This window comes from Scatophagus argus, chromosome 10, assembly GCF_020382885.2.
Source record: "Scatophagus argus isolate fScaArg1 chromosome 10, fScaArg1.pri, whole genome shotgun sequence".
Lineage (NCBI taxonomy): Eukaryota > Metazoa > Chordata > Actinopteri > Scatophagidae > Scatophagus > Scatophagus argus.
Window position 1 is genome coordinate 206,204 of NC_058502.1, and position 11,336 is coordinate 217,539.

General features: G+C 44.4%; 2 protein-coding genes and 1 long non-coding RNA gene across 3 annotated transcripts; 2 read left to right on the forward strand and 1 right to left on the reverse strand.

The window, feature by feature from the left end:
• The first annotated feature begins 633 nt into the window (after nt 1–633).
• yipf3 (Yip1 domain family, member 3) lies at nt 634–3,963 on the forward strand. Its single transcript, XM_046401735.1, has 9 exons — nt 634–895; nt 1,446–1,655; nt 2,370–2,476; nt 2,565–2,610; nt 2,792–2,884; nt 2,975–3,106; nt 3,224–3,337; nt 3,415–3,538; nt 3,648–3,963. Exons 1-9 carry the CDS (start codon nt 824–826, stop codon nt 3,767–3,769), a joined length of 1,020 nt encoding a protein of 339 aa, XP_046257691.1. The 5' UTR covers nt 634–823; the 3' UTR covers nt 3,770–3,963.
• Nucleotides 3,964–5,013: 1,050 nt separating this feature from the next.
• Nucleotides 5,014–6,841, forward strand: dnph1 (2'-deoxynucleoside 5'-phosphate N-hydrolase 1). Its single transcript, XM_046401377.1, has 4 exons — nt 5,014–5,275; nt 5,833–5,904; nt 6,010–6,120; nt 6,681–6,841. Exons 1-4 carry the CDS (start codon nt 5,140–5,142, stop codon nt 6,797–6,799), a joined length of 438 nt encoding a protein of 145 aa, XP_046257333.1. The 5' UTR covers nt 5,014–5,139; the 3' UTR covers nt 6,800–6,841.
• LOC124065718 lies at nt 6,668–11,145 on the reverse strand. The gene is made up of 3 exons (XR_006844481.1): nt 9,883–11,145; nt 7,580–7,931; nt 6,668–6,795 (listed from the first exon to the last, which is right to left on the reverse strand). It is a non-coding gene; the product is annotated as an uncharacterized LOC124065718 (long non-coding RNA).
• Between the last annotated feature and the right edge of the window lie 191 nt (nt 11,146–11,336).

Sequence of the window (11,336 nt, forward strand, 5' to 3'; positions counted from 1 at the left end):
GTTAAATACAGAGAAGAGTTTTGGTGTATGTAAAAAATATACAGATAAAGCTTGAAGCTGAAATTGAAGCCGATTGATCATCCCACGAACCCTCAGATACAGAGGGGCCCTGGTACAGTTTGCTGAGTTTGTACTTTTTACTTCGAAATGAGTAATTTTTTTTGAATACATGATAAGGATTTTAAAACTCCCATAAAAACAATCAACAGAATTAATAATCTTAGTGACTTGGGAACATAAAAGGAAATATTTGTCAATATTTCATTATCGATAAGATGTTTATCGGGAAATAACCAACACATAGGCTTTTCAAGCAAATACTTGAAGCAAAATTATTATGGAGAGGAGTGAAACATCTTTTCTCAGTTTTATTTTTTAGGAATATTAGATTCTGCTGCTTGGAATATGAATATGGAATATTTTAATGCAGCATTGTTTTAACGTACAATGTATGAATAAAAATGAAGGTTTATTCTTCCATGTTTTTCTGAGAATAAAACCAGATTAATTAATGTTTCTCATAGATTTTTAGCACAGAGATAATCATTGAAATAAAGAAATAGGTGGACAGTAGAGCAAAAACGAAAATCTCGCGACATTTTTTGGCCCCAGTCTTCGTGACGCCATCACGTTGACTGCGTGCATCACAGGGAGGCGGAGTCAGGGCGGAGGGTCTGGTGTTGTAGTTTCATGACCAAAACATCGGATTTTTAATTATTTGTGTGGAGATTAAACTCCGTCAGTCTATTGAGGGAACGTTCACACGGTCACCGACCCGGGACAAACACGGTAAACTGCCAGCTGAACTGCCGCGGTGGGGAAAATGTCAGCGGGCTCCGGGAACAGAAACACGAACACGGAACCGTGGGGAAGCTTCGATGATAACCTCATCCAGGTGAGCTAACATGCTAACTAACCAGCTGCTAACGGGAGAACAGGTGAACGTGCTGACCAGGAAGGATGAGCTGACTTCCTGACAGGGTAGCTAATCGTGTTGACTAGCGAAAAGATAACCGACCAAACTGACTAACAACCAGGCTAACTTGTTAACTTGTTAACCTGTTATTCAACATGCCAACCCCACAAGCTAACGAGCAGGCTTCCGTAGAGTATCCGCCAAAACCCAGTTACTGCTCTGACAGGCAGCTGCGCAGGTGTACAGACACCTCAGTGACGTCACGGCAAGTGGTGGAAGAACTCACATCTTTCGCTTCTTACACTGTAAGAAGACCTCACTAAAGAAGTCCTGCTTTCAAATCCCACGTCACTGAAAGAACAGAAGTACTACCAGCTTCATGTAGTAAAAGTACAGAACTCTGATAAAGTCAGCTTTCCTCTGTGGACAGAAGTCCAGTCCGAGCGGAACACCAAATCCCCATCCTGTGTGCTGTAAATGTCTGGTCCATATGACTCGTGTTAACCCTGTGTGTCCCTCCTGTGCTCAGGGCGGCGGCGCAGCGGTCATCGACATGGAGAACATGGACGACACGTCGGGCTCCAGCTTCGAGGACATGGGAGAGATGCACCAGAGGATGAAGGAGGAGGAGGAGGTGGCCGCTGAGGCCGCCGCCACTGAGGACGATAACGGCGAGGACGGAGAGTTTCTGGGCATGAAGGGGTTAAAGGGACAGCTGGGCCGACAGGTGGCTGATGAGGTGAGACAGATGTGAGGTCAGAGGTTCAGGTTCCTGTCAGCAACATGCAGACGCTCACAGGGTTATCAGTAGTCCTGATGTTGGCCCACAGTCCCAGCTAACAGTACAGCACTGCTGCACTGGGTAACTGGACTGGTTTTGGACTTGTTATCTAACTCTGACTCGGGGCTGCCTGTGCACTCTCATCCGGATGAAAATCTGAATTCTTAATGGTTTTAATTTTTTACAGTGATATAATACAATCTTAGCGACAGATCAGAAACTGAACGGGTCCGTTTTCTTCAACGGCTAAAACAGAAAAGTCAACACTGAACATTCTTACTGTCCGCCGCTTTCATCAGTGTACAAACGTATTAAATGTACCGCACATCAAATGCATCCCAGTGTCAACTGGACAGCATCAGTGTCCTCTGGTGCTCCATCCTGGTCTGAACCCGGTGTAGACATGTGCTCGCTGGAGTTCAGATAGCTGAAATACAAACACTGAGGCTGAAGTGGCCGTCAGGTGGGAGGAGGTGAAGTGTGTTGAAAGGTCAGGAAGTGATGACTGCAGCTGAAGTGAAACCTGTGGAAACTGAGAGCAGATGAACAGTAGGAGTTGTTAGAAGAGCTGAAGATGTTTTTGTTGTTCAAAGGTAAAACCTGACACTGGAAAGCTTTCAAGTGTTTTGATTGGTGGATCAGTTTGTCTCTTAACCTGTGTGATGCATTCAGGTGTGGCAGGCGGGCAAGCGTCAGGCCTCCAGAGCCTTCAACTTGTATGCCAACATTGACATCCTAAGGCCATACTTTGATGTGGAGCCTGTGCAGGTCCGCAGCAGGTAGAGCCTTCCACTTCCTGTTTCCTGTCCATTCTTTCCTGTTTCTTACTCAGTCTGATGCTCACTGTTGCTAACTTTCTCCTCTCAGGCTGATTGAGTCCATGATACCTGTTCGTATGATCAACTTCCCACAGGTACATGTTACTACTTCCTGTGTCTTTCCACATTTAGCATGACACACCTGCAAGACTGAAGCTCTGATCCAAGATCAGCAGATTAGATCAATTAAACCATTAGGGTTTAAATCAGTCTGTCATCAGGTTCACATTCAGTCTCAGATTCAGCACTCTGATAGCTTGTACTTCCTGTGTGTAGAAGATTGCAGGTGAGTTGTACGGTCCTCTGATGCTGGTCTTCACTCTGGTGGCGATCCTGCTGCATGGCATGAAGACATCAGGAACCGTCATTGTAAGAGCACACACACACACACGCCCAGATAGACTTGAAAATAAAAACAACGTGATGCTACTAATGTGTGTGTGTGTGTGTGTGCTACAGAGGGAGGGGACTCTGATGGGAACAGCCATAGGAACATGTTTTGGTTACTGGCTCAGCGTTTCCTCCTTCATCTACTTCCTGGCGTACCTTGTCAACGCTCAGATCACCATGCTGCAGATGCTCTCCCTGCTGGTCAGTCGCAGTGCTGGATAACTTTGATCTGAAGAAAACTTAAAAAATATGATGATTCTCAGTTCTGAAAGGAAGTTTAATCATTGAGTGTCATCACTTCCTGTCTCTTGTCATCAGGGTTACGGTCTGTTTGGTCACTGCATCGTCCTCCTCATCACCTACAACATTCACTTCCACTTCCTGTTCTACGTCCTCTGGCTTGTGCTTGGAGGGCTGTCCACTCTGCGCATGGTAAGGACTGTGTTTCCCATCAGCCCCCTGTCTCCTCTGAGCTGTGAACCCAGCGTCTTTGTGTCTGATCCTGTCAGGTGGCGGCTCTGCTCTCTCGTACGGTCGGTCAGACTCCTCGTCTCCTCCTGTGTGGGACTCTGGCGCTCCTCCACATGCTCTTCCTGCTCTACCTTCACTTTGCCTACCACAAGATCATAGAAGGTCAGAAAGCTATTATCATCCATCATTCACTGAAGTCGCATGACTGAGTGTCAACAGCTCAGTGCCAACGCTGCTGTCAGAGTGACACCTCCTGTCACTGTGGTTTCAGGGCTGCTGGACTCTCTGGAAGGACCCAACATGGCTCCCATGCAGCGAGTGGCCAGAGACGTGCCTGAACTGACAGTGATCACCACAGTGAGGACCCTGGGGGCCCTGCTGAGGGCCCACTGAGGGCCCCGCACAGAGAAACATCTCTTCCTGTCAGAAGCTTCGTGTTAAAGTTTTGTCTCTGAACTTTTCTGTTGATGTTTGTACATTTTTGCTCCCATTATAATATTTAGTTTAGACCTTTTATTTTGCTGTTTTCATGTTCAGATGTATTTATAGTTTCTGTACAGAGACTCAAATAAACTTTATGGACTTTATAGGGTTGTGTATTTTCTTTTACAGCCCTACCTGTTACAGGTCCAAATAGTGAACTGGAACACATCAGATTTCACATATCAGAACAATTTCAGCTTCTGGGCGCCAGTCAGTCGCAGGGTTGACACACACACTCACACCTCAGGGCAAAGTAGAGCAGCCAGTTAACCTGATGTGCATGTTTCTGGGACTGTGGGAGGAAGCCGGAGAACCCGGAGAAAACCCACGCAGGCACAGGGAGAACATGCAAACTCCACACAGAAGGGCCCAGACCGGGACTGAAACCCCGAAGCCTCTTGCTGTGAGGCGACTGCACTGCTGTAAAATGTCTGAATAAGTATGTTTTGATATTTGAAGGCAAATTCAGTCCAGCAGCAGCTCATAACTACTGTTAAGTACATTGCCGATAAAGGATACTTGTGTACTTCACCAAGTACAGGGACCTCAGAGCTGTACTACAGTACAGAAGTTATTGCATGTAAAAGCATGTGGGTATGGTCACCTGAGACACGTCCATGTCTTCGCTTCACCTGGAAGGTCAACTTTGCTGAACCTGGACTGAATTTCTCCTGGGCAGGTGACTTCACTTCCCAGATGTGTCACTGTGCTCTAGTAAGGTGAGGCAGACAACGGAAAACCTTTATTTTGAAAGGTAATCAATTCAATTCAGCTTTATTTATAAAGCACTTTAAAAACAACATCGTTGCTGTACACACACACACACACAAACATGACAGAAACAAAAACAATTTAAAAGGCAATAAAAGAGATAGTAGAATGTAAAAACAATAAAAAAAACAGTGAAAAGGAAGTTTCTTGTCAAGCAGAAAAACAAAAACAACGACTTGAATATTCGAATAGAATATTAATTTAAATGTCAGATTCAACAGCTGCAGACTAGTCTTCACTTCAAATCCTACTTAGCAAACTGACCTGTGAGTCCTGAGCGAGGGCTGACAGGTAGCTCCCGCCTACACAGGCTGGGCACCAATCAGAGGCCTTGGAGTGTGAAGGCTGTTTACAGGAGGACCACCTGCAAGACCGCGCTCGGAAGTGCTGGTGCCACGTCATCACGTAGAACCTCGTTTGCGTAGAGCGCGGGAAGCGGCGCGAGCACGACGCCGCTGAGACCGAAGAAACGGGAGCAACCGGAAGCAGAAGCAGAGCGCGTGAGGAGGATGAAGGTGTATTTCTGCGGGAGCATCCGCGGCGGCAGAGATGACGTTGTCGTGTACCGGAGGATCGTTCAGAAGCTGCAGAGCTACGGGACCGTGCTGACCGAGCACGTGAGCAGCGGCGAGCTCACCGACAGAGGTGAGGGGTCAGGTACACACAGTACTACTGAGAGTAGTACACTGACAGGTAGGGTATAGCTAGTACTAATGGAAAGGGAAGTACATTTTAGTAAATTGCTCACAAATCTGAAGTACTTGTACTTTACTTGAGTCTTTTCATTCTACTTGAAAGTACATCTCAGAAAGAAATGCCGTACTTTACTTCACTACCGCTAGTTACTACATAGATCAGCAGTAGTAATAATCAGATTACCGTACTGTGGTACTACAGTTTGAGTACTTTCTGATGCTAACGTTTATATACCTTCAAGTAAAATTTAAAATGCAGGACGTGTAGTTTTGTGTAGTACTTGGACTGAAATAAAAGATGTGCATAGCTGATCAAAGGATGGATCAATAATCAGTCTCAGCTGCTGACTGACCTGAGGTCAGTTTCATTGTTCACTTTTTGAACTGACGGGCACTTTGGTCACATGGAGTTCAGTTCAGGAATGAAATGATGAAGAAAAGCAGGATGAAGCAGTAGAAAGAGGAAGAATAAATAGTCAATAATAATGACAACATCTGATTGGACAGGAGAGGACGCCACAGCAGCAGGAGACCGAGCCATTCACAACCGGGACGTGGACTGGCTCCGACAGTGTGACGGTGACTCTCCGATCACTTTACTGATCATTCATTATTGGAGGGTGATTTGGCCCTGAGCAGCGGCTGCAGGTGTGTGTGACCTCTGACCTTCGCGTGTGTGTTCAGTGGTCGTGGCGGAGGTGACGCAGCCGTCTCTGGGCGTCGGCTACGAGCTCGGCCGAGCCGTCGACATGAAGAAGAAAATCTTCTGTCTGTTCAGACCATCCTCAGGACGCAGTGAGGACACTTCCTGTTTTCTTCCTGCGGCTGACAGAAATCACTTTGTTTTTTAGGAACATCTGCAGACGTCCTTCTGTGGGAACCTAAACAACTTGAGCTTGTTCTCATTCAGAGGAAGAACCTCTCTAACTGCAGTACTAGTACCACAGAAGAAATACATATCTATGAAGATTCTCAGTCATCCGAGTCGTGGTCACTTCTGTTAGGCGACTGGACGTGAAGTTTTCCGGAAGACGTTTCACCTTTCATCAGTTCTAACTGGGCAGTACTGGAATATTTATACTGTGGGTGGGAACAAAGGTGCGTCACGTCCAGTTGCCTAACGGAACTCTCCAACCTCAACTACTACAGAAATACAAGTTACAAGTACAGTTTTATTTGAGTAAAAGTACTGAAGTATCTGCATCAATAAAGTAAAAGTACCCATTATGTAGAGTAAAATTCATTATTGGATTCTGATTACTGACGCCTCAGTTGAACTGCTGGGTCACTCTGGTCTCAGACTGCAGTGACGTGATGAGGTCACTTCCTGTCTCTCTCTCTCTCTCTGTGAGCAGGTCTCTCAGCCATGATTCGAGGAGCTGATGACGGCGAGCTCTTCCTGGTCAGAGATTACGACGAGGATGAGGTGGAGAACGTTCTGGAAGAGTTCTTTAACAGCCTGCAGAGAACCTGAAGAACAGAAACTCACTCAATAAAGTCAAAAAGCAGAATAAAATCCGTGTGCGTTTTTTCTTTATCTGGAAACAAAATGTTTTTAATCTGACAGAATTCAAACAATCAGACGTGAATCAACTCTTAACTGACTTTTGAAAGTCTCATTACATTCAGATGTCAGTTGTTTATAACAAAGTACAACTGTGATAACGTGAACACTGGTGGGAACATAAACTTCATTTTGAGTTCAATTCTTTTGGATCATGTGACTGAGTGGACAGAAGCCTGATCAATTACATTTGGGATCCATCGATCATGTCCACTTTTCATCTGTGTGGACCCTGAATGGACTGGATTCAGTCTGAGTAACTATAATACTATACTATAATAAATCAAAATCTCATTTTGACCTTGAGGGAAAGTCAAACTACAGGAATTCAGACTTTTGTTTTTCAAAATAAAATAATTCAGTGTTACACATTCAGTCACCATTTTCAGGTTAGAAGATTCAGGGCTTTTTATCTAAAAAACAGTTGATAAATCTGATCCAAAACATGAACCTTCAAGTTCTTCTGTTCTCAGGTTCAATTCCTCAGGCTTCCAGAAGGTGGCAGCACAGCTCACACATCTGCCACCAGAGCAGTTCACACACTGACGATCACCTGAGCTCATATAGGTGAGGAGGAACAAAGGTTCCCATGTTTCTACAGAGAACCTCTGAAACCTTTTAGAATAAAGCTGAAAGTACCAAGAAAAACCCTGAAGAATCGTGACAAATACTGAGGGAAACCTGAATTACCCACAAGGCTTTGAAGACAAACCCTTAAGAACACTGCACAGACCCCCTGGAGAACCTTCTGAACTCCGGTCAGACAGGCCATTAACTGACAGGCAGTGCGACACCATCAGGAGGGGACGGGACCCTCACATGGAGCAGCTGCTGACCATGAAGACGGAACAAAACAGGTCAATTATTTATTGGTTATAAATAAGTCACAGAGCAATTTGATCAATATCAGCTGCTGCCAGGTAACGGGACACACACACCAGTGTTGATGAGGCTGCTTGTGTCTAACGACGACAGCATTCATCAATATTAACGCAATTTCATCAGCAGCTGGTCAGGTGACAAACTGCAGACCCGAAAGCTGCTGTGGGATCAGATTAAAGAAGAGCCAAATAAAAGTTATCATCACAATGTTTTTAGCCCTCACATTTTCTTCTGTCAACAGGAAGTTAAAATGACGACAAACTGCAGACACACGTCCTGCCTGGAGACTCGATCTGCAGGTGGACCGTGTTCCTCAGGGAGCTGGAGCGTATCCCAGCATGCACTGGCTCCAGGGACCATCCTGTGCTTCTCAGCAGTCCAAAACACAGACTGAACTACATTTAAAATATTTTATTTGTTTTAAAATATACATTGGTTTACAAATTCAGAAAATAAAATTGTTAGAGTTTTAACAGTCCTCTTTTGTATTTTTTTCCCATCATTTTTGTAGTTTTATTTCTCAACAGAAAGTGAAACAAATGATCAGACCAAAAACCCACTGAGACTATCAGAGAGACGGAGACACAAGAAAACAGTTCAGCTGACCCTGAAAGCACCACAGCTGGGGTCAGAGGTCAAAGAATTGAGTGAACGTCAGCACCTGTAGGTGGAGAGCGAGGAGGCAGAGCTAAAATCATCAACCAGTCATCCCACAAATCCTCAGCGTCCAAAACAGTCCTCAGTTTGTTACACAAGGACCACGTTCATTAGTCCTCAGACAAGTCCAGGTCCTGAATTAACGACCCAGATGTCCCCAGCAGCCACGTTGGAGGTCCTCTGCTCTGAACACAGCTGGTTGTGTTTGACTAACTGGCTAACCAGCAATGTGCAGCTACTTAAAATATGATTAGCACACAAGCGCTAATCTTAACATTAAAGTTTGCATTAGCATTGGAGTGTTTTGCAAATAAGCCTACAGGCTAGCTAGTTTGCTAACAGTGCGTTCAGGCGTGTCACTTCCTTCCTTCCTTCTCTACTGGATCAGAACATCATATGAGGAAATTAATAACAGATTAAGGACTCATTTTACCCATGTCTTCAGGCCTTCATTCACTGATGAAGACTGTCATAGTAATTAGCAATAATTAGCCTGTAATAATAATTAAGTAGTGAAATTAGCTGGTGTATAATAAATACTGTTGAATTAGCAAACCCAATTTGAACAACAAGCTGCTAAAAGAGTAAAGATGTTAATACATAAATCTCTTTGCTGGCACCTCCCACAGCAAGTGTCAGCATTCAGGGGCATTAATGGACACAACATCAGAATAACTGAGCGTACCTTCACACAAGGTCCTGATGCAGAAGAGGAAATCACCTGATGAACAACTGGTTCTGTTGAATTCGCACTAACGGTAGCTAACCTAGCTAACAGGAGCAATCGTTAGCTTCTGTTAGCTACAATTAGCTCTGAAAATAAAGCGTTTGCTAATGCTGCGTTCACATCTTGTAGGGTTGATGGTAAAATTAAAATCTGGTGATGTTGATGTGAACGCTGCTAATTTGGAAACTGGTGTGTCCCATCTGACCCAAATGCAAGTGACAAAATAAAAACCAAAGTTTCTGTTTACTGAATCGACTTGTGCAGATTTTAAAACCCAAGAATAAAGACCATCAAACGTGAGGAGACTGAATTTGGACAGTCTTCAGTGCCTCTGTCCTCCTGGTGCATGATGGGACACAGAATTGCTTTAAACATTAAGCAGACAGCATAAGAATGACCTTGGATGAGCAGAGAAACACACTGTCCTGTCAGAATAATGCTGTGTGTAGAAAACCCTTTAATTTCTGTATTTATACAGGCTCTGATTTCACTTCCTGCCTTCAACTACGTCTTTTATTCTGAAAAGAATCTGTCTGAGAAAAGGTTTCTGTCAGGGACTGGAAGCAGTTAGAGACAGCTATGTCCAAGAGAGGAAGACAAGAGCAAGAACAGGAAGGAGGGAGACAAAGAAGAGGAACAGAAAGAAGAGGAAGAACATGAAAAGTGCGCCAAAAGAAAGACAAAAAGAGGAGGACAAAGAGCAAGAAGAGGAAAGATGAAGGATGACCTTGACTGAGATGAGGCTGCAGGTCAACGTCTCCAATTATATTCGTGAAGAGGAGTCATTAAAGTTGCACGAGTCCAGATGTAAAGTCTATTTATACCCAGAATGCATCGCTAACACACACACACACACACACACACACTCCTCTAACACCCATTTCCGACTTCCTGCTCTCTGTTCGCGTCTCCTGAACATCTGATGACTTGTATGAAATATTAACACTATAACACTTACATTCCCTCACACACACACAGACACACACACTCTAACGTATTAACGACCCATTTCTGATGGTAATAAAACCTTAATAATTTAACGGCAGCTGCTCCTTCTGCTAATTACAGCTGAGGACTAAAAATCAGTCTGATAGGCAGGAGGAGGAGGAGGATGGTGTGTTTATGCGGTTGTATGGGTGTGGGATTTGAGAGGTTTTAGTTCCGCATCCTGCAGCCGTCACACAAAAGAAAATGGTTTTGAATAATTCAGCAGCTCAGAGACCAAACAGACTGCAGTTAAAGGACCAAACCGCCGTTTTTACATGTTTTATTTATCCATCTTATAACAAAGTCACGTTCAGCACACACAACACGACTCCCAGCCTGCTCCCGAAGTTGCTCCTGAACGTGTTTTTCTGTTGTTAGCAGGCCAGAACATGCAGAAACACCGGATGGTCCATGTGGAAGTTTTTGGTTCAGAATCCCTCCTGATCACATGAGTTCACATCTGGGACCAGGCTAACTTAGCTTAGCACAAAGACTGTAATTCAAGGGGAAACGTGACCAGAAAACAGTTGTTAATATATAGCTGATGTCACGGTAGTTACAAACCATTAGCACAACCACTGTGACCTTAAATGTTTGTAGCTAGCTGAAGTTGTTAGCTGTCAGTGATGATAAACAGCTAGCCTTTCCAAAGGAGCTAACAGTTATCTGTAGCCTAGCTGAGCTCATGTTCCGAAAACTGATGAAAACTGCTGGCTTAGCACCATCGACAGTAAAGAGTAACTTGTGTTTACCATCTAGCTTAGCACAGCTAGCCTAACTTCATCACTACATGCATACAAGATTGATGACAAGCTCGTTAGCTAACAACATGCCAGTCAGACACGTGGATTTCTTCTCTTTTCGGTTTCCCTTCAGTTCCGGTTGTTGTGCTAAGCTAAGCTAAAACTGCTGAAAGCTGAGCAGTTCATAATTTTTCTGTATTTTTAGTTTTAGTTTTAACCCTCACATTTCTGCTGTTTTGTCACCTGTTGTTTCCGACATGGACGAGAACTGTTTCAAGTTTAAACATCTACAGACACCACTGGCTGAGGGAGACCATGTGATACAGTAAACAGCCACTGAGTGGACCAATCACATCAACAGTTCCAGGTGTTTTCAGCTGCTGCTGCTGTTGTTGTTTCCAGTCTGACGTATTTCCTGTTCTGCTGCCACATGGTGGTCATAATCAAGCTT